The following is a 20,926-nucleotide window of genomic DNA, read 5'->3' as shown; positions in this document are numbered from 1 at the left end:
GCGATCATTATCGGGTCCCTCGGTAATTCAACCCTGTACCACCCGCTAAACGGGGATTCTCGTGTAACTGCTCCACTAGCTGGCGATTTTCGTGAACTTTGATTCGGGAAACTAGCAATCATGCCAGGTTAAACTGTCTTCGGGTGTAACGGATATGATGAAATGGTGTAGAAACCTCGGTTGATTTGATTTCTTGGCGAAATTTCTGGGGAGTACTACACAGTCACTATTTCTCATGGAGAGGAACGGGTCTTTAATCATTTTGTTGGAATGAAGGGTGGTCAAGTGTGGGATAAATTAGGTTTGGATTAGGTTTCCACGCATTTCAGAAATGTCTCGTTCAGAATGGCGACCTCGACAGCATATTTCGAGGTCGTCAAAATCGAAGAAGAGGTATCTCTAAAATAAAGTGGTAAACAACTTACTTAAACAAAAGTGATAAAGGAAATAGTGACAGGATAATAATTGTTATTGGATGCAAATAACCCCGAGGTACAGATTTTTCGGAGGAAGAGATAATAGGGAAAATATGCAGACTTTGTGAGAGAGCGCCAGGTACATTAAAGCATCTAATTAAGGTTTGCGCAGAAACAGGGAGGCCATAATGGAATATAAAATTGTTAGGTTAAAAGGTACAGTAAAGGGCACGATCAAATTTAATATTAAATGGGATACTAAAAGGGGGATGCTAATAGAGTGACTAAAAGGTATATAGGTGGGAAGTTTTAAACTATTAAATGAGAAATATGAAATAGGAACCAGTACACGAACTGTACAAAACAGAGTAGCTACGAGCTCAGAGTATTTTATAGTTTTCGATTCATTTAAACTCAACTCCTTTCCAACTTGTTACGCGAGAATCCCCCTGGAAAGCTCAAAGTTTACCCCCGAAGAGAGGGAATGCAGTTTTTTTCGATATAAGACGACGACGATACATGCTGATTTTGATGAAACTTTGCACAAGTGTTCATTAGGCCCACCTAACAATTCAGCACTATTTCGTTTGTGCCCGTTGCTTACTTTAGGGGAGAAATCAACCCTTCTATCCTTTTAGGCTAGTGCCTATAAATCGCAAACCACAAAAGATATCAAGAAATGGTTGAAGCAAAAGTTATATCGAATTTTGGGGCCCATTAATCTGCCCGATAAATTTTTTGAAAAAGTGTTATTATTATAAAAAAGTGTTTCCACAGATGTAGTGGCCCAAAGATATGATATAACTTTTACTTCAACCACTTTTTGATACCTCTTGTCGTTTGAGATATAAATATAAGCACAGATGGGTTGGTTTAGATTGAAGGGTTGATTTCTCCCTTGAAATAAAAAAACAGGCACAAAAGAAATGTGGCTAAATTCTTAAGTAGATCTAATGAACACTTGTGCAATGTTTCGTCAAAATCAACGTGTATTCTATCCTTTACCATAAACTCCAACCCACTCAAGAATAATGTCCCTGATTGGTACCCTCATCCGCAATACGTCGAAAGCCTTATATCGAAAGAAAACCGTACATCGGAGCGTTCTCCCGAGTTCCATGTTGTTTTTCGTAGAACCGGTCGGACTCAAGTCGCCGAAATTCTCCAACGACCTTAGCTCTAGCGCTTACTCGAGGCGAAATGGTGCGAGCGTGGCGCTCACGTGCAACGCTCAGGGATTCCCCGTGCCAACCACCAGGTAACTGCTCCGTTTAAACAATATTCCGAAGAGTTTCTGATCCGATTACGCCGCGAATAAGTGTTCTAACGCGATCAACTCTTCAAGAACCGTCTCTCGAGTGTACCGTCTTCCGTAGAACCGGTCGGACTCAAGTCACCGAAATTCTCCAACGACCTTAGCCTTAGCGCTTACGCGAGACGAAATGGCGCGAGCGTGGTGCTCACGTGCAACGCTCAGGGATTCCCCGTGCCAACCACCAGGTAACTGTACCGCTTTAAACAATATTCCGAAGAGTTTCTGATCCGATTACGCCGCGAATAAGTGTTCTAACACGATCAACTCTTCGTGAACCGTCTCTCGAGTGTACCGTCTTCCGTAGAACCGGTCGGGCTGAAGTCGCCGATTTTCTCCAACGACGATAGTCTGAGCAAATACGCGAGGCGCAAGGGCACGAGCGTGGTGTTAGCGTGCAGCGCTCAGGGATTCCCCGTGCCAACCACCAGGTAAATCTAGCGCGGGTCGCTTCCACCGGGTACGGCACTGTTGAAACTACATAAATCAATTTTTCTTATCACTGATTTTGGAAGCTACACTCTATAATTTTCGCTTCAATTTTAACAAAGTCTTAAGTAAAAATCTTTAAAGGTCGTTCACTTAATTTTGTCAGGTTGGGTGGCTCTTATTTATTCTTGTCGAAATTTGTTTTACGGCACCCCCCAGGATTGTTCGAAGTAATTACAAAAAATCTGTGTAAAGATTGAGCTCCCACGGATAACGGGGAAACATTGAGATAATTAATTAAATGCTCATCAAATCGTATTCTCGAATATCTTCTACATTATTTACCGCGTCGAAAAATATGCAATACCTGTAGATCTGAACAGGCTGCCTTTTCTGTCATAAATTTTTTCTGAATCTTGAAAATTGATTTCATTGTCTTTTATCAATAAACAGTAGCGAAAAATGTGTATTTTTTGTTTGAACTTGCGGAACTTACTTTTGTTTAATTGCATATTATTTCGCTTATTAGAAGTCGACAAAATTCTTTGGTTCCATTTTACCAAGAGTCAAGGTCTTATAAAGAGAACTGCGTTGCGGAACACCCTTTAAAGTGAACAAAAATTTTTAAAAAATAAATAAATATGAACAAATCCGCGTAAGACTCCATAAATGAAATTCGAAACTCAAAAATAAGAGCCACTCAAATGCGCACCCAGTAGTTCACGCATTAAATAGAATAAAACAGTTAATTGTGGGTAGGTTTTCGATCATTTTCTGACGAATGTATCGACCAAAAGTGCTGGCACGTTGATCAATTCGCATGAGAGCAAAGCAACTTGAAAGCAAACGTTGATTTAAACTAGCCAATAGCGCTGTACCCTATTAAAGGATCGAACACGACACGATCGATTTCAGAGCCGGTCGCAGCGCGATCGCCCCGATTAATGTCGGACGATCTGAGCCGCACGATCAGACGGGCCGAGGGTCAGCCGATTTCCATTTTTTGCGCCGCGCAGGGAAGCCCTGTGCCCACCACTAGGTAATGGATTCACTGTACCGGTTTATCGATGAAATTCCGACGCGGAAAAACCGAGGCGACGTTGGTTGCGCCCCGTTTAACGGGGCCCCGACGGGTTGTGTCGTTTGTCAACCCGGCTTCCTGTTACCCGTATTCGGCAAACAAAACTCGCGCACCGCGGAATAATCGAACGTGAATTGTTGTTTAGAGCCTGTCGGGGGCAAGGCGCCAGGCTTTGCCGCGGACGCGAAACTATCTCTGTTGGTACGAAGAGTAAACACCCACGTTAGTCTGCCTTGCAACGCTCAGGGCCATCCGACGCCAGTATATAGGTACGACAAAAAACTAGGTGACTCGGGTCCGAAAGAGAGTTTACAACGGTTCCCGAAAGGCAAACGTTACCGGCCAGCTATCGGTTGCGTTCGATGGCGTCATCGATTAAAAGTTCCCGGGGCACCCTGTCCGAAGGACTCCGGTAACGATGTCTGGACATTCCCAGCGGAATTTCTTCTTTTTGCTGAAAGTAGCCGACGTTGCTGCTGAATCTTGTAACTCTACTCTTTATAAATCACACGGTAAAGTTAATTGACTAATCAACTGTCTCTAGGTATTGTAACTTCTATCTTCAAAGGCAGTTTTCTTGAAACACAATGTCTTATACAAGTTAAAATTCGCCCACAGTGAAAATCGTACATACAGTAAGGAGCGTAACTGATTCAACACACTTCAGAATAACTTTTTTTATGAATGGACCAAACGACTTCAATTTCTCTGTAAGGCTAGAAGAATTTAGTAAATGACGTCTGAAAATTATGTTGAAAGAATGCATTTGGTCGGAATTGTGGAAAACAATAGTAAAAATTCATTTTTACTACTTTTTTAGCTGGGCCAATAAAGAAAATTTAAAAGACGTGTTTGGTCAACTCGTATAAATTATACATACACATTCTGAAAATTTCATTGAATTTGATTAATTGGTTATAAACGTTATAAACGATCAAAAGTGGTAAAAATAGCAGTTTTTCAACATTTTCAAGATTTACCATTTTTGATCGTTCATAACTCGTAAACCAATTAAACAATTTCAATGAAATTTCCAGAGCGTATATCATTTATACGAGTTGACCAAACACATCTTTCAAATTTTCGTTATTGGCCCAGCTAAAAAAAATAGTAAAAATCAATTTTTATATTTCATTTTTTTGACGTCATTTACTAAACTAATTCTTCTAGCCTTACAGAGAAATTGAAGTCGTTTTGGTCCATTCATAAAGAAGTTACTCTGATGTAAAGTGTGTTGAATGAGTTATGCTTGTTAGCGTAGTTGTACAGTTTTCCTTCGATAAGACGACGATGTTTTATTTATTCGCAATAAGAAAATCTCTGTCCGCTTACGAGGGAACTTTGCACAAACGTTCATTAGACATACCTAAGAATTTAGCCACATTTCGTTCGTGACCATTTTTTATTTTAAGGGAGAAATCAACCCTTGATATCGCTATTCAGTCGACCACGTTATGGTCATCCGGACATCTTTATGGGACCCATAGTGACCATGGGTCAAGCCAAATAGCCGAGCCATCGTCTTATATTGAAAGAAAACTGTATCAAGTTTGGGTTAGTTCTGGGTAACAGACAGAATACGGCTCGGGACTGATTAACACCTTCCGTGATTAAAAAGTGGGGAAAAAATCGATATTTTTTATCAAAAAAATAAGAGAAGAAATTCTGCCTTGGTGACTTCGTTATTCCCTTGCCGCAGAGCCAATGGGGATCAAAGCGCCCGCTTTCCTCGGCGACGTGAAATCGTTCTTCTTCCTCCGAGGAGAAGGGTCGCAAGTAAGCATGCCGTGCAATGCCCAGGGGCATCCTGTTCCCGTAACCAGGTACTAAATTACCCATTGAAAGGCATCGACTACCACGCAGGCTGTGAATCATTCTTGCAAGGTTTCTCAGTGGTCTTTGATCGAACGCACCGTGAAAGCCTCAGTCTTTGCGTTGGAGGGCACTGTGGCTAGATCATGGTAAAATGATTCGGAAAGTCCATTAAGGGGGCGCCAAACCCCCGCTCCCACCGCAAGTATCGTGTTCGGTAACCCGATACAGTTAGGCCAGTTTCGAGTCGTCCCACGAGCAATGCGAGTATATCTCTCCATCTATTAAAACTAAAATGAAACAGTTTGCATTCAGTAATCATTCATATAATTTTCAGTTTTCAAAATTTTTGTTTGTTTTTGCCAATTTTTTGATCCCTCTTTTGCAAAAGTCATGCGGTTTTGAGGTTATGTCAGGTGGTTTGGTCTACTTTTTAGCTTGCACTTTCTCTTCAGCAAGTATGAGCATTTTTGTCTTGCATTATAGTCATCTATGTGGGTCCTAGAGGGAAAAAGTTTTTTAAAAATTTTGATTTGAATGTATCTGTGATGTAAACGATTGCCCGGGAGCTAATCGTTGTTTTTGACGTTCACCGTTACGTAAACAATCCATTTCTTTGTCTGTCACTACAATGCTGTCCAAAACAATATCTTTCACAAGGGCGCAGATTGTGACGGTTCGGTGTTCTCTGTTATTGACGCTTTTATGCAATTTTGGTGGTAATCGCCTTTCCATTTCGGTGAATTTTACAGTATTTTTGCGATATCAATTTGTAGTCGACTAAAATGGGGTACCTTCCGGGGTTATAATTTTGTAAAACGTATACAGTCGGTGTAAAAAGTGGTCTGGACACTGCAAACAAATTTTCATCATGTGTATAACTAACATAGATCTACAAAAGGGACATTTTAAATGTTCATTACGGTCCCAAATAAAAATTGTTTAAAAAGGAGCCTTTTTTATATTTTCGTGTAACTCCAATTAATTGCAGTTTTTCCAAAAGTTTGTTTCCACATAATTTAGTAAACCAGTGCTTCCAATTGCACTGAAATAATCAGGTAGATTGAAGTGCTTCTAATTGCACTGAAACAATCAGGTAGTTTGAAGTGCTTCTAATTGCACTGAGACAATCAGGTAGTTTGAAGTGCTTCTAATTGCACTGAGACAATCAGGTAGTTTGAAGTGCTTCTAATTGCACTGAAACAATCGGGTAGTTCAAAGTGCCTTCCAATTGCACTGAAATAATCAGGTAGTTTGAAATACTTCTAATTGCACTAAAACAATCAGGTACTTTGAACACTCGTGTATCAGTCACCAAGGTTCCCTCGCGAGTCCTCACTGTATTCGCATTGCCAATGGGACGACCCTATCAAACACATGATTCGCCAGCGGTCTTCAGTTCTATTTGGCTAATCCTGTAACAGAGCCAGTAGCCACGAAGAAGCCAAAGTTTTCGAGTGACTTGAAGCTGTCCGGGTACGATCGTGCCACCGGTCAAGACCTCACCCTGCTCTGTCCCGCTCAGGGGTTCCCGGTTCCATCATATAGGTACATACATATACATCCTAATCTAATCGCTGGCTACTAGTCCAAAATATTCGTTGCCACAACAGCTTGTCCCTACTGTCTCTCTGTATGATTCGCCAGAGCCGGTCGCAACGAAGAAGCCAAAATTCTCAAGCGACACAAAATTGACTTCGTACGATCGCGCCTTCGGTCAAGATCTCACCCAGCTCTGTCTCGCTCAGGGGTTCCCGGTTCCAACGTATAGGTACATATTGCCAACTAGTCGCTAGTAGTCGAAGAGCTTTATTCGTCTCCTCAGCAACTTGTCCCTAGTCTCCATCTGTGTGATTTGCTAGAAGAAGCCAAAATTCTCAGTTGACGCAAAGTTGTATTCGTACAATCACATCGTCCACCATGATTTGACCTTGCATTCAGTGTTGTCGCCAGATCACGGGAATCTACTCGAATAGAGGGGAATACCCTCTCTCTGTCCTACCGGATTAGTCACGTGACATTGCGAAACGCGTCACGTGACTGGTCCTAGGCTGGGTGTGGAGGAATAGCGTCGTAGAAGGCGAAGGCTAGAGTGGGAGCCAAGAATTATTATTAATCTGGTTGCACTGCCTGCACTACACTCACGACGCATTTGCAACGCGAATTGTGTGCGCGCATCACGTAACGTGACCGGTTCGTGGAGATGTTCGCCTCCGGGAAATGGGGAATTTACGTCGTAGAAGGGGAAGAGTAGAATGGGAAGGGTAGAATGGGACACAAGTCATAATCTGGCGACACTGCTGCACTGTCCCGCCCAGGGGTTCCCGGTTTCAATGTTCATGTACATATTTCAAACTAGTCGCTATTAGTCGAACAGCTTTATTCGTCACCTCAACCGCTTGTCCCCATTCTCTGTCTGTGTGATTTACTAGAACCGGTCGCAACGAAGAAGCCGAAATTCTCAATCGACGCAAAGTTATCGTCGTACGATCGCATCTTCGGCCACGATCTGACCCTGCACTGTCCCGCTCAGGGGTTCCCGGTTCCAACATATAGGTACATGTTGCAAACTAATTGCTATTAGTCGAGAAGCTAGCTTTATTCGTCACCTCAACAGTTTGTCCCTATTCTCTATCTGTGTGATTTGCCAGAGCCAGTCGCCACGAAGAAGCCTAAGTTCTCGACCGCCTCGAAGTTGTCTTCGTTCGATTGCGCCCGTGGCCAAGATCTGACCTTATACTGTCCCGCACAGGGGTTCCCAGTTCCAACTTACAAGTACATACCTATGTGTATAATGTGATGTTCGGGAAAGTTCGTGGCGATTTTTATAGGAAATTATGTGGAAAAGATATATAAAAATACGTAGCCGTTTTTATTGTAATTTTAACATTTCTAAGCAGAAAGATGATTATGTAGTTACATTCACTTTACTGCTTCATTTTAACTTCAATCATGCTAAAATCATGACAAAAGTGGAGGGAGAAAAATCCCGGACATGAACGCTCTGATATCCTTTCTGCCTATACCTATTCACAGTCCTCAACTGCCTCCCAATCTCCCACTAGATAGTCTTACCTAGCGGGCCTAAGCCTCTACCAGGCCTAGTCCTCTAGCGAACCTAATCTTCTACCGGGTCTAGTCTTCCGCCGGGCCTAGTCCTCTAGCGTGCCCAGTCTTCTACCGGACCTAGTCTTCTTCCGGGCCTAGTCTTCTACCGGGCCTAGTCTTCTACCGGGCCTAGTCTTCTACCGGGCCTAGTCCTCTAGCGGGCCTAGTTCTCCATTAGCCCTAGTCCTCCATCAGCCCTAGCCCAAACGCTCCCTTTCCTCTTTCTTCTCCCCCACACAACATCATCCGCCGCCAAAAACCTAATATAAGTATTGAATGGCCGAGTGAATGAAGCAAATCAAGCAACTTGCCTGAACTCTATAGTCCACAGAAATTCGCCACGAACTTTCCCGACAGCACAGTGCGATAGCTAGTTAGTGAAAGATCTCTGTTAGTCACAGCATGTCCCCGTTCTCTCTCTGTGTGATCCGTTAGAACCGGTGGCCACGAAGAAGCCGAAATTCGCGAGCGACGCGAAGAAGTCCTGGTACGACCGCGAGGTCGGCCAAGACCTGACCGTGTTCTGTCCCGCGCAGGGGTTCCCAGTTCCAAGCTATAGGTACAAACGCCGCTTAATAGTTCGGTGTTGATCAAGGAGCGCCGTGCTCGCAGCATGCCACTGTTGTTGTGTCTCTGTGTGATTCGTTAGAGCCGGTCGGCAGCAAAGCGCCAACGTTGACGGGCAATTTAAAGGGTGGCTGGATGGAGAACAAAGCGGACTCCAACGTCGTGCTGTCCTGTCCCGCGCAAGGGTACCCCGTGCCTTCGTTTAGGTAACTGTCTGTTCACCCCTCGAAGTGTCACACGGTCTCTCCCCTCGGCTCCACACCGGTGTTAATCCTTCGCGGTGGTGGTCTGTCTGCTGGCGGTCGTACGGCTTTTTCGGTGCTACCTACGGTTGACTCTTGGACAAGTCAAATCTGGGCGAATCTTGGCGATACGTAGACTACAGTTTTCTTTCGATACAGCCACCTATATGCAGGATGTTTCAAACATGTCGGAGAGAACCTTGAAAGGGGTGGTTCCTTAGGTTACTTGAAGTAACTTTTTCTCGTGAAGTTACCTGTGCTGAGTTATTGACGAGAAACGCGGAGCAATCTGAGCGCGGCTACAGCGGACGGAGTCTGCTCGGCCAATGCCAACGTTACGTTTAGAGGGGACCTGCCGTCGAGTCGGAAGTCGTCCGCTGTATTGGTCTGCGCAGAACATTTTCGGAAAGGAAAAAGTTATTTCAAAAGACCTCGGGAAGCAGTCCATTCAAGGAACTAAAATATTTTGGGACATCCTGCATTATGATGTCCAATTAAAAAAAAAACGTATTCAATATCAAAAGTATCATTTCGGAGCTATAGGCAACAATTTAAATATTGCCATCTGATCATAGCCTATTCAACTAATATCTTACAAATGTTTAGGACTGCGGAAAGCGTATAATTTTAGTACAAAACAGCTTTTCATTAACATGTGATTTGAACTTGCCACGCTGTGGAATACTAGACGTTTTAAATACATCAGCAGTTTCATGTAAAAGTGGTGTGAATTAGTTTACAAAAAAGTAATAATTTACCATGCGTAGGGAATTTTCTGAAATGGTTTCAGCTTCTGCAAGAGACCATTGCTCTTAGACGATTTTACGCATTGCTTCCGATTAAAAAAATCACTGTTACTTCCTCTTATTATTCAGTAACCAACTGGACGAAGTGGATAAACTTGTTCGGCTTAAGTCGCTTTTGCAGTAAACTGCTGTAAATCTGGATGCGTGCGCAAATATCCGCAGTCCACTTACAAAAACCATGACTTCAAAGCTGCCGCTACCTGTCGCCCTTCCCCGCTAATTGCTTGGTACCTTTGAACCCTTTCAAGTGTTCAAACACTTTAACGTTGTCAAGAAGGATAATATCTGAATGGGTTTTATCAACGAGATGTCGTTGTATTTGCTTCGCGAGAGTCTGACCACTAGAAGACGGCGGAAGGTTAACATCGGCGATTTTTCCATGCCGCGCGGCACTCTTCGAATTCTGAAGACCTTCGGCTCAAGTAGCATCGGGGCAGCATTGTTCTCCAATCGGTGAAAACTGAAGAGCACTCATCGGTCCAATTTGTGTCCATTATGTTGCCTTGGCCTTCTTTCCTGTCCGGTGCCGGCGTGCCCCCTCTCCCTCTCTTCCTCTGCTAAAAGTAGAACAATTAATCGCGGCCCGTTCGCGTGTGTGCATTGTTAGAACCGGTCGGGAGCAAAGCACCGGCGTTCACGGGGGACGTGAAGGGCGTGTGGATGGAAAAGGGATCAGGAGCCAGCTGCGTGATGCCGTGTCCGGCGCAAGGATATCCCGTTCCCTCCTTTAGGTAAACCTCTAGCAGTACAGTACAGCATTATCTCCGTAACTGTCGCGAACGTCTCTACCGTAACTGTCAAAGTTTTATCCCCACCATCCCGAACCACTCAAGCGGTAAACAGGCTCGACGATCGAGTCAGCGTGGGGTTGAGTATCGGTGAGACGCACACTAATACCAGCAAATGATAGCAACCTTTCAAGCTTTTAGTTTTTTTTAAAAGTCAAACCCAATATGTTTGAGCTCATTTTACCACGTTTTTATTAGCTCGCTTTCTTGTTTGTGTGTTTGTTTGCTCGGTGGCAAATTTTGTCATCCCAGAACTGGATGACAATGCATTATTCAAAAAAAAATTTTTTAAAAAGTCTATCCGTTTCGGAGAAATAACAATTAAATATTTACCTGTTCACCTCCCCGCGAAAATAATTATTTAAATAAAAATTAATTTTTTAAAAATACCACGTTTTTAAAACGGACTAAAAAGTATAAAATAATTTTTTCTAGCCCCATACAGATTCTTAATCCCGTACAGATAGTCCTGAAAATTTGTGATTGTGAATTTTTAGTAGCTATGACGTGGGGCGCAAGATAATACATACATAGTAAGGAGTGTGTAGAGAGTAGCTACCGCTGAGAAAACTCGCACAACAGTTCATATCATTTGCAGTGCATTAGAATTGCTAGTGATTTAGGTGTTCATGCATCAATTATCTATTTCATGCGCCCCACGTTTTTCGTTTTAAATCTTACAAGTATTTTCATAGCTACTAAAAATTCACAATCACAAATTTTCAGGACTATCTGTACGGGATTAAGAATCTGTATGGGGCTAGAAAAAATTGTTTTATACTTTCTAGTCCGTTTTAAAAACGTGGTATTTTTAAAAAAATTTATTTTGATTCATTACCCTTTAACTACCCGCGCCCTGAATTTTCACGTTAACTATCCGCGCGGCGTATTTAGTACACCACATGTATCACTGTGTGACTGAAATCTTGCGGGCAGGGAACGGGGAAAGAAGATTGCCTTTTCGTTCCTCTTGCCCCGTTCCCCTTCCGCTAGTTTTCTCTCATGCTCTGAACGGTACATATATTATTGTAATGGTGTACTTTTTACACCAGCGCGGGTAGTTAAAGGTTAAACAGAAAAATGCCACGAATATCATAGTCAAAGTTTCACGAAAAAATAAATAAAATAATTATAATTAAACAAAAGAGCACTGGATTAGTATCGTCTTACCGATATATCTAGTAGTCCCGCGTAACGTTACACTTCTCAGCTTCTGGGGCATACCCCATGGTAATGGGGATGATAAATTTTTAACAAATATCGTGCCCATCTCTTTCACGATACTGTAATTAAAAGCCACGAGTTATCGACCGCAACCTGCGATATCACAGGATCTCGTTTCTTCGGGCACACTTTCTCCTGGAACTGTTGTCTTTCTTCTCGCGTATTCCCTTTTGCGAAACGGGGTCCCCTGTTCCACCGGACTAGATTGCGTGCGATTGGGAGCGTCCAAGAGACATTGTGCTAGCTGACAGCTTCCTTGTTTTGCCTATGATCAGAGCCAGTTGGGAGCAAAGCGCCGGCGTTGATGGGGATCGTTAAAGGAGTTATGTTGGAGGTCCCGTCACTGACTAACGTCGTGATATTTTGTCCAGCGCAGGGCTACCCCGTGCCTTCATTTAGGTAAACGATGCTTGGCAAACTGTAACCGAATGTTGTAACATCACCCTACGCGCCTTCTAATCAATCTGTTTCGCACTGAATGTCGTGACTAAACAGCGTCCGCTCTGAAATTCGTCTGTGTGTATTTTCGGATGAGCACAGGTGTCTCTACTAACATCTTTGAACGGTCATTCTGGTGTGACAATTGATTTGTACAATATTTATAGACAGCTTTTTACAGTGAATACGATGATCAGTAATGGCCATTTTGAATTGGCTGATAAAAATAGTTTGCGAAGTATCAAACAACTTGTTAATTATTTTTCAATAATATTTTGAAGATTCGTAACAAACAGATTTAGCAAACTCTTCTTTAGTATAATGATTTTTGCACTTTTATTAATTCTTACCGATTTTTATACGGTTTGTCCCAAAAATGTTGTACTTTCTCGAAGGAGGTGAGTTTTGAGATCAGGAAGCACCCCATTCAAGGAGGTACATTTTTGGGACACCCTGTATACAATAGTTGAACACGAAAGAGTAGGATTGCAAATTAAGAAGTAAATCAAAATAATAAAATTAATTTATTTTATTATGATACACTGATATACATATATTTCAAATTTTCTGTGAGCATTATTATTATACGAAAATGATAATAAAAGAAACCACATAAATAAGAAGCATTAAATATTTAGCATAGGATTAGAAGTTGAGCACTAGACTTTTACAAATTTTTTATCCATTTACAACGAAGCAATAATTTGAACAAAAATAGTATACATTCGATAGCAAATTCAATTATGCAACTAGCTTTTTAAAATGTTAATTTGTTTAAAGACTAGCAGATATTATTGATTTTTGAATATGTTTTTCTTAGAAATTGTCAAGTTATTTTTGCAAAAAGTTATTAATATAAACTGGTGTGAACCACACGATTGTTTTGAAACTTTTAATGTCGCCCCTCCATTAAAGTTGGAGTCGCTATAGTACCATAATTTGCACGCACTCTGTGAACATTTACGAAGTTTCACAGTATTTCAACTAATTATAGGAGTGTCCTCCGCTCTTAATGAGACATTGATCGCTAAAAATGATCAGAGTATGAAAAGTTTTGACAGTCAGAAATTATTTGAACATGATCCTCGTACAGTTAAAGGCAATGCTGAATAGCTTAATCCATTAGTCTCTTTCTCGCCAAATTGAAAGTTATAAACGTTAAATCATCAGTAATTTCATTAAATATGAATTCTCGCTTCGTTTCTGCGTCGGCACATCTAATGAGTTCGTAACTATCAATTAACTCGATCAAACTTTGTGACAATTTAATTTCTTTTATAAATGCAACTTGAAACGAACAAAACTTCATCATCTATAATGCTTTTAGAAACGATCGTCTCCTGAAGGTGAAATGAAAGTCGTGTGTCAACTCAATCAATGAAATAACACAAAACCTTAAAAAACCAAATCGAAAAAGCAGTTTGACGTATCAAAAATATCAGCACACCAGAATGACTTCTAAAAACGTAATCAGAACAGCAAAGCTTGAACGCATGACCACGTTGAACATTCCTAGAGCCAATTGGAACAAAACCTCCGGCGCTCACGGGTGAATTGCGAGGGGGTTGGCTGAAGAAGAGAGCGAAGTCCAGCGCCGTTCTATCATGCCCGGCCCAGGGATATCCTGTGCCCGCTTTTAGGTAAACAATTCGTTAGAATCTCGCAGCTGCGTTCTCTAAACGGTTTCCGAAATTCCGCTAGAACCGGTCGGAAGCAAAAAGCCAACGGTGACAGGTGACTTGAAGGGTGGCTGGAAAGAAAAGCTCCACTATTCGACGGTCGTCCTATTCTGTCCGGCTCAGGGTTATCCCGTGCCCAGTTTTAGGTAAACGTGCATTGAGCATTCAATATTTAGTCGGTTCACTGTTTGTGTCGTTAGAGCCCGTTGGTAGCAAAGCGCCGGCACTGACGGGTGAAATGAAACGCGGTTGGAAGGAACTGAGCACGCGGAGCAGCGTGGTGTTGACGTGTCCCGCTCAGGGATATCCTGTGCCCAATTATAGGTAATATTTTCAAGCGAGGCGCTCGTTTCTTTGCCTATTAGAACCGGTCGGTAGCAAAGCACCCTCGATTCTTGGCGAGAAAGGCAGTTTGATGGAAAGACGGACAGCCACGCATATCGTGATCACTTGCCAAGGCCAGGCATACCCTGTTCCAACCTTCAGGTAAATCGCGAATTACCCTCTCGCCGGTTCTCCGAAAATTCTTGTCGACATTGCCATTAAAGAATGGGCTAACGTCCCCTTTCACGCCCTTCATTGCAAAATTTAAACCGAACAACTGGCAGGAAGTAAGACCACTTCTCATTTCTGACGACGAGAAAGATACACTTGACCTTCTCATAACACGGTACTTTGAAAATACGAAAGAACCCTGCAGATTTTGGTGAGAAAATGCTGAAAATCCAAGTTTCAATGTTGAGAATTCATTGGTTCGAAAGTTATGGGTGTTTAAAGTCCAGCGATTTTAACGTTTATGATGGGTAAGGGTGCCGCCATATTGGTATGTACTCGGATATCGTCTGTGGACTAATCTACCTAGTGCCACCTAGCGGCTCTGTCCGTTAGACGACGCGCGATACCAACATGGCGGCGCCCTTTCCTATCAGGAACGCTTAAAATCGTTCAACTTTTAACACCCGTAACTTTTGAACCAGTGAGTCCCTAACATTAAAACTAGGATTTTTGGAATTAACGCCACAATCTACAGGATTATATAAATTGAAGTTAAAAATTTCTGCGTCCCTAAGGTGAAGTTTAACCCTCGGGGATATCCTGTGCCCAGTTATAGGTAACATTTTGAACGTCTTTGAACAAGACGCTCGTTTCTTTGCCTATTAGAACCGGTCGGTAGCAAAGCACCCTCGATTCTCGGCGAGGAGGGGAGTTGGATGAAAAGGCGGAGAGCCTCGGATATCGTGATCCTTTGCCAAGGCCAGGGCTACCCTGTTCCAATGTTCAGGTAAATCGTGGATTTCCTACTCGCGAGACATTCTTGTCGCAGTTGTGCTGCTCCTTGATAACATTCCGTCTCACGCGTTTGATTATTTTGTTGGCGAAGAACCGGTGGGAGGTAAGGCACCTTCCATTTCCGGCGACGCAAAACGATGGCAAACGACCAAAAACTCGATGGGATTCGCGATCCAGTGCCAAGCGCAGGGTCACCCGGTACCAGTGTTCAGGTACTCGAGACCAACCACCGTCTTATCGATCCTCTTTAATGCCATTTACTTCCCTCACGAGCAAACGAACCCTTATGGCGGAGGAGCTTCGATTGTGCAACGCATTGCGGCCGCACAGTGGCCCGACGACGTGAAAACACGATATTTAAATTGCCTTTGACGGTTCGTGATAATTCAGACATGGATTGTAAACTCTTCAGGAACGAAAGTTACATTCTTGATTTCCTCATGTTGTACAGAATCTGCACGATCGACCCTGTCTTATGTCACAGATGTTACTATAATTGTAATTATAGTATAATATGTTAACACATTATCGACCGGTGATTATTGCATAATTTTGAAAAATCTATGGTACATGGCTAAACACTTTTTAATGGAACCTTCAGTAGCAACAGCAATTTTCATTGTGAACTAACAAGTCACCCTCAATAACGTCATCCAATAGTTTCATTTTTTAAAATTGCAATGTAAAAGAAAATTTCTATATTTTCCTTTGGCACAGCACAATTATTGGAAATCCTATTAATAGGCTTCCGGTAGGTAAAGTGTTAATTAATTAAACTTGTTCAGATGTTTCATAGATACTGTATTCAAGTCCTATATAGAGGGTGTCCCAAAAATGTTGTACTTCCTTGGGACGGATGATTCCTGAAATCATTCGAAGTAACTTTTCCCTTTGTGAAAATGTTCTCCGCAGTTTCGTTAAGGAGTTATTGACAAAAAACATGGACCAATCAGAGCGCGGCTACTGCGGACTGGTTACGTGTAGCCGCGCAGTGATTGGTCCGCGTTTTTCGTTAATAACACATTTTAGTAAAGGAAAAAGTTATTTCTAATGACCTTAGGCATTACCCTATCCAAGGGAGTATGTATGTACAACATGTTTAGAACACTCTGTATAGTTTAATAATAACAAAACTAGAACATTATTGTTCACCTGATATTTTTAATCGACCTCACAAATTAATACATGAAAAAATATATACAAATCCATGTTGAAATAATAAAATTTTAATAGTAAATGCTACCAGTTAACTATAGTCACTGTTTGTCTGCAAAGAAAGTTTACTATTAGGTGACTATTTCCATCGTTAGTAATGATAGGGTTACATAGTACCTCTGTACCAACATGGACAGGCAAAACGAAGAACTATAGTCACAGTTACTATACACAGAAAGTTTACCGTGGGATGACTATTTCCATTGTTAGTAGGGAAAGGGTTGAATCGTGTCTCTGCACTTACGGGTACGTGTAATATGAGGATGATAAACTTGCTGAACCCCTTAGGAAAATACCTTTTCATGAATCTCTAATTTACTCCGTCTCTGCGGATTAGTTAGGTTTATAAAATGAAATATACACACATAAAGTCACAGTAATATTTACACGAAACCCCTTGTTAGGATTTTCTCAAAATTACTGTAATCGTGACGATTAGATTCCAGATGTTTCTGCGGAAAGGTCTTTTGTGGTGAACATAAAATAATAACTGTTTCCTTATGTCGATCGTAGATTGTTGCTAACAAAATTTAGATTATTTCGGCTCACTGGTTCGATCAATTGTTATTTATAATTTATGTTCCTTTAAAGCCTTCACTGTTTCAAATCAAACCATCCTTTCAATGACGCATAAGTAACAATTGATCGAACCAGTGCGCCGAAATCATCTAAATTTAGTTAATAAAATAATAACGTGTAGTGATAAATATTTGAATACGAGGAATATTTCCGCAAAGGAAAAAGTTATTTCAGACTATCTCAGGTATCACTCCTTTCAAGGAAGTACAACATTTGTTGGTCACCCTGTACAACATAGAGAGCAGTGGGTGTAAACAACACACTAGCTTCAAGAAAACAGATCGATATATGGATATATTCATTCCATCAATGGAGGAAAAAGAAAACGGGAAGAATGTCAATGCTGTGACGTTGTCGCTAAGAGCACTTCTATTAAAACCCATATATGTATAAATAATGCGAATATGTCAACGCTGATGTCATGTCGCTCAAGCGTTGTGCTCTTGAATGAGCGACGACCTTAATTCGTGTTTTCACAAATTCGGACCACTGTTTCGCCGGTTGCCAATTCACCTAAGCAATCCGCGTAATCATTACGTTGCCAGAGCCTTTGGGAGCGAAAGGACCGAAATTCTCGAGCGATGATCGAGTCCACTCGTTCATACGTCCCTCAAAAGGCTCATCTGCGTTGCTTTGTCCCGCGCAAGGGTTCCCAGTTCCGTCGTTCAGGTAAATCACAGAGACACGCTGGTAGAACTTTGTTCTTGGGTTTTTGTTCGATGTAGAACCGGTAGGATCCAAGGCGCCCAGTTTTCAAAGTGATGCGAAAAGCGTAACATACGTTCGTGCCGCGAAATCGTCGGTCGCAATCACCTGTGCCGCTCAGGGCTCACCGACCCCGACTCACAGGTAACTTTTCTGAATTAACTGCGTTTTCATCGAATTGAGGGTTTGTGGCGTTGACAAAGTCGGACTGGTGTCATTGTTTGAAGTTTCAGGGTGCAAACCGTGTGCGAGAGATATTTAGTCAGCATTGTAGCTAGCTTCATCACAGTCATTAATAAAATTAAAAATTTAATAAAAATTTTCTACCTGAATTGCAACAAATTATAGCGAGAAAGAAATTTAATTTGTTTCCTAATGTTATTGGAAATAAGATGACAGTATTTTTAAATTCTTCGGTTAAGCTTCACTTAGAAATTTTGGACTTTTGAAAGTATAGTCTTGCAGATTTTGATGGAAAATGCCGAAAATGCAAGCTTTAATGTTAAAAATTCACCGATGAGTACATACCAACGTGGCGGCGCCCATTCCTGTAAAAACTCTGAAAATCGCTGAACTTTAACCACACATAACTTTTAATCAGTGAATTCCTAACATTAGAACTTGGATTATCAGCATTTTCTCGTCAAAATCTACGGGAATTATATTTGAAAAGTTCAGGAGTTTTGGTCCCGTAAGGTTTAGCCAAGCTAGCTACAACGCTGGCACAACATTCGAATAAAATTCCTTTTGAACACCACTTACACCATACCCATAAGGGTGTCCATAGACTTGCTAAAGAAATCAGTAGCAACATTAGCAAAAAATGTATCGGTAATTTATTTTGTAGACTGTTGACACTGCCTCTTATTTTGACGTGTCTAGAGACTGATAAAGTTAACAGCATTGCTGAAGAAACATCGAGATCAAATTCTTTTTTAACTCTGCTTAGACTAGCCTCATTAATGTGTCTGCGCACCTAACGGAATTAGCTGCAGTACTAGCGAAGCATTAGAAAAAGACTTGATCAGCAATTATACCAGACTTATAACTGCATCTACTGGTCTGATAAAATTAGCTGCAAAATTAACACTGGTACAACACACCTTTCGGACACAGTTGCCATCCAGAATCCTCAACCGATGATGCCTCCTAGTCACTCTCTAACCTGACTAAAAGAGAAGCGCGCGTCAACGAGTTCGAACGAGAAATGGCGGGGCGGTGGTGCGTTGTCTCCCACGTCTGAAGTACTCGCGAATGAATTAACATGCCAACTATTGTGACTGTCAGAGCCGGCAGGTCGGGTGTCTCCGAAATTCCCGAGGTCTGCGAAATCGGACTCGTTCGAGGTTGCAAGCGGCGCCAAGATCAGTTTGCTCTGCGACGCCCAGGCGTTCCCTGCTCCCACGTTTAGGTCAGTTGTAGTCATCGATAGCCGGCGGTCCTCCGATTGAATTAATCCGGGAATTCTGTAGAGCCTGTGAACGGTGCCAAGCCTAGAGTCGCGTCCACTGCCAAGTACGATGTGCTAGTCAGCTACGTCGGCAGCCCGGTAACGATGCTTTGCCCGGCGCAGGGTCACCCTCTTCCAGCTTATAGGTATATCTATTTATGGTTCGATCTTGCGATAAGAGAATGTCGCGACGGATGGTAGAGTCTAGACAGATAGACATCCAGAGATTTGTCGTTTCTCTATCCAGAGCCAGTCAGTGGCGCGGCACCCAAAGTACCACCCACGGCGAAAATAACAGTCCTCTCGCTACCCAGTGAAGCACCGATGGCCATGGTGTGCCAAGCTCAGGCGCATCCGTTGCCGATCTTCAGGTACGCTTGGACGGGCACGGGGAAAGCCTCTTCCGATTCGTTCTGCAATTATCGTCCAGTAAGGTCGTCGGGCCTTTCACGCAACGAACGATGGACCGTGCCTCTGGAACGGTCTCAGTTAACTGACCGCCGCCAAGTCCCTCGTTCCGCACGCGAAAACATCTCCACGGAGACACGCGAACATGTCGACTACTATGCCCCCTTCCTTCGTTTTGCATTCTAGAGCCGGTCGGAAGTAGTCCTCCCCGGTTGCCGCCTAGATCCAAATTCGACGGAATGACTAAGACCCAGGGAGAAACTTTGACGTTGCTCTGCGAGGCTCAGGCGAGTCCGTCGCCTTTGTACAGGTGAGCGACTTGCGAGGGATGTTGGCAGATCCGTGAATTCATTTTTATGACACAGTTTTATCGTTTGCTTAACTCATAGTACAATGCAGGCCTGGCCAACTGGTGCTCCGAGAGCCCCTGACGTAGAATTGGCTACCACCACTATCGCGCTCCGGAGTCTCATCCAACCTTCCACGAGAGCGCGAGAGGGGAATACCAACTCTCTCTCGCCATAAGGCAAATAAGACGAACTCGTATTCCCCTCCCGCGCTAGCCGGCCGGTTGAATTCTACTTTCCAAAAACCCCGGATTCTCTAACTCCTCTCGTCAGACGAGAACCTCGACTAGCTACCACCCCTCGCTACTTACCCTTCGCGACCGGTCTCTGTCTTCACGTTTCTTGGTTTCTTTGAGCTGCAAACAATGCGTTCGACAACGACGACGAGTCCCATCCCCGGTTTTTGCGGTCTTACAGAGCCACGGGGTAGTGTGCGTCCGAACGTACGGGACAAGGACTTCAATGGATTGAAGAGGGCCATTCTAATTGGTCGAACGGCGGGCCTGGCATGTCCTGTCCAAGGATTCCCGGCGCCTACGTTCAGGTACGGGATCGTAGGGTATTGGTGCCAGTGTCGCCAGATGAAGACTCTAAACGCGTCACGTGACACGTTTGGTCTCCGCCTGCATGTGTCACTGTGTCACGTGACTGATCCAATGTGCCTGGCGACACTGATTGGAGCAAGGGGATTCGCGTCAGGCGGTGGCGATCCTGCTCGGGTGTTCGGTCATGTCCTAGATCATTTTCTAGATCATTACCTCTTAAACACCATGCGTCGGTTCTTGCCCCCTGTTTTCAGAGCCGACGGGTAATGTCAGGCCGCGTATCGCGGGCGAACGTTACGAAGGTTTCAAACTCGTTGACGTCCCAAGGACGATGGTGGCAGCCCTGGACTGTTCCATTCAAGGATTTCCTGTCCCAGTGACAAGGTACACGTCGTGTAACGACTGGTTTCCGCACTGTGAATCGCGTTTCAGAGGTTGCGACCAAGAAAGCTCCGCGGTTTTCGGGCAAGACGTTCGAAAGAGAA

At 43.0% G+C, this 20,926-nt stretch overlaps 1 protein-coding gene across 50 annotated transcripts in view; it reads left to right on the top strand.

The window, feature by feature from the left end:
* Dscam1 (Down syndrome cell adhesion molecule 1) overlaps positions 1–20,926 on the top strand; it is a 137,352-nt gene that overhangs the window by 68,851 nt on the left and 47,575 nt on the right. For 5 of the 50 annotated variants that reach the window (XM_076440972.1, XM_076441013.1, XM_076441002.1 and 2 more), the window contains exon 7: positions 19,164–19,287. The exons of 32 other annotated variants lie outside the window; for them this stretch is intronic. In XM_076440972.1, the coding sequence (XP_076297087.1) occupies positions 19,164–19,287 (124 nt within the window). Of the gene's footprint in view, positions 1–6,697; positions 6,822–10,380; positions 10,505–12,060; positions 12,185–13,739; positions 13,864–13,924; positions 14,049–14,267; positions 14,389–15,283; positions 15,405–19,163; positions 19,288–20,313; positions 20,441–20,926 lie in introns of all 50 variants that reach the window. 13 more of the 50 variants (XM_076440968.1, XM_076441012.1, XM_076440992.1 and 10 more) reach the window with 8 other exon arrangements.

This window comes from Lasioglossum baleicum, chromosome 16 (assembly GCF_051020765.1).
Source record: "Lasioglossum baleicum chromosome 16, iyLasBale1, whole genome shotgun sequence".
Taxonomy (NCBI): domain Eukaryota; kingdom Metazoa; phylum Arthropoda; class Insecta; order Hymenoptera; family Halictidae; genus Lasioglossum; species Lasioglossum baleicum.
This window is presented reverse-complemented; position numbering and strand designations above follow the sequence as displayed.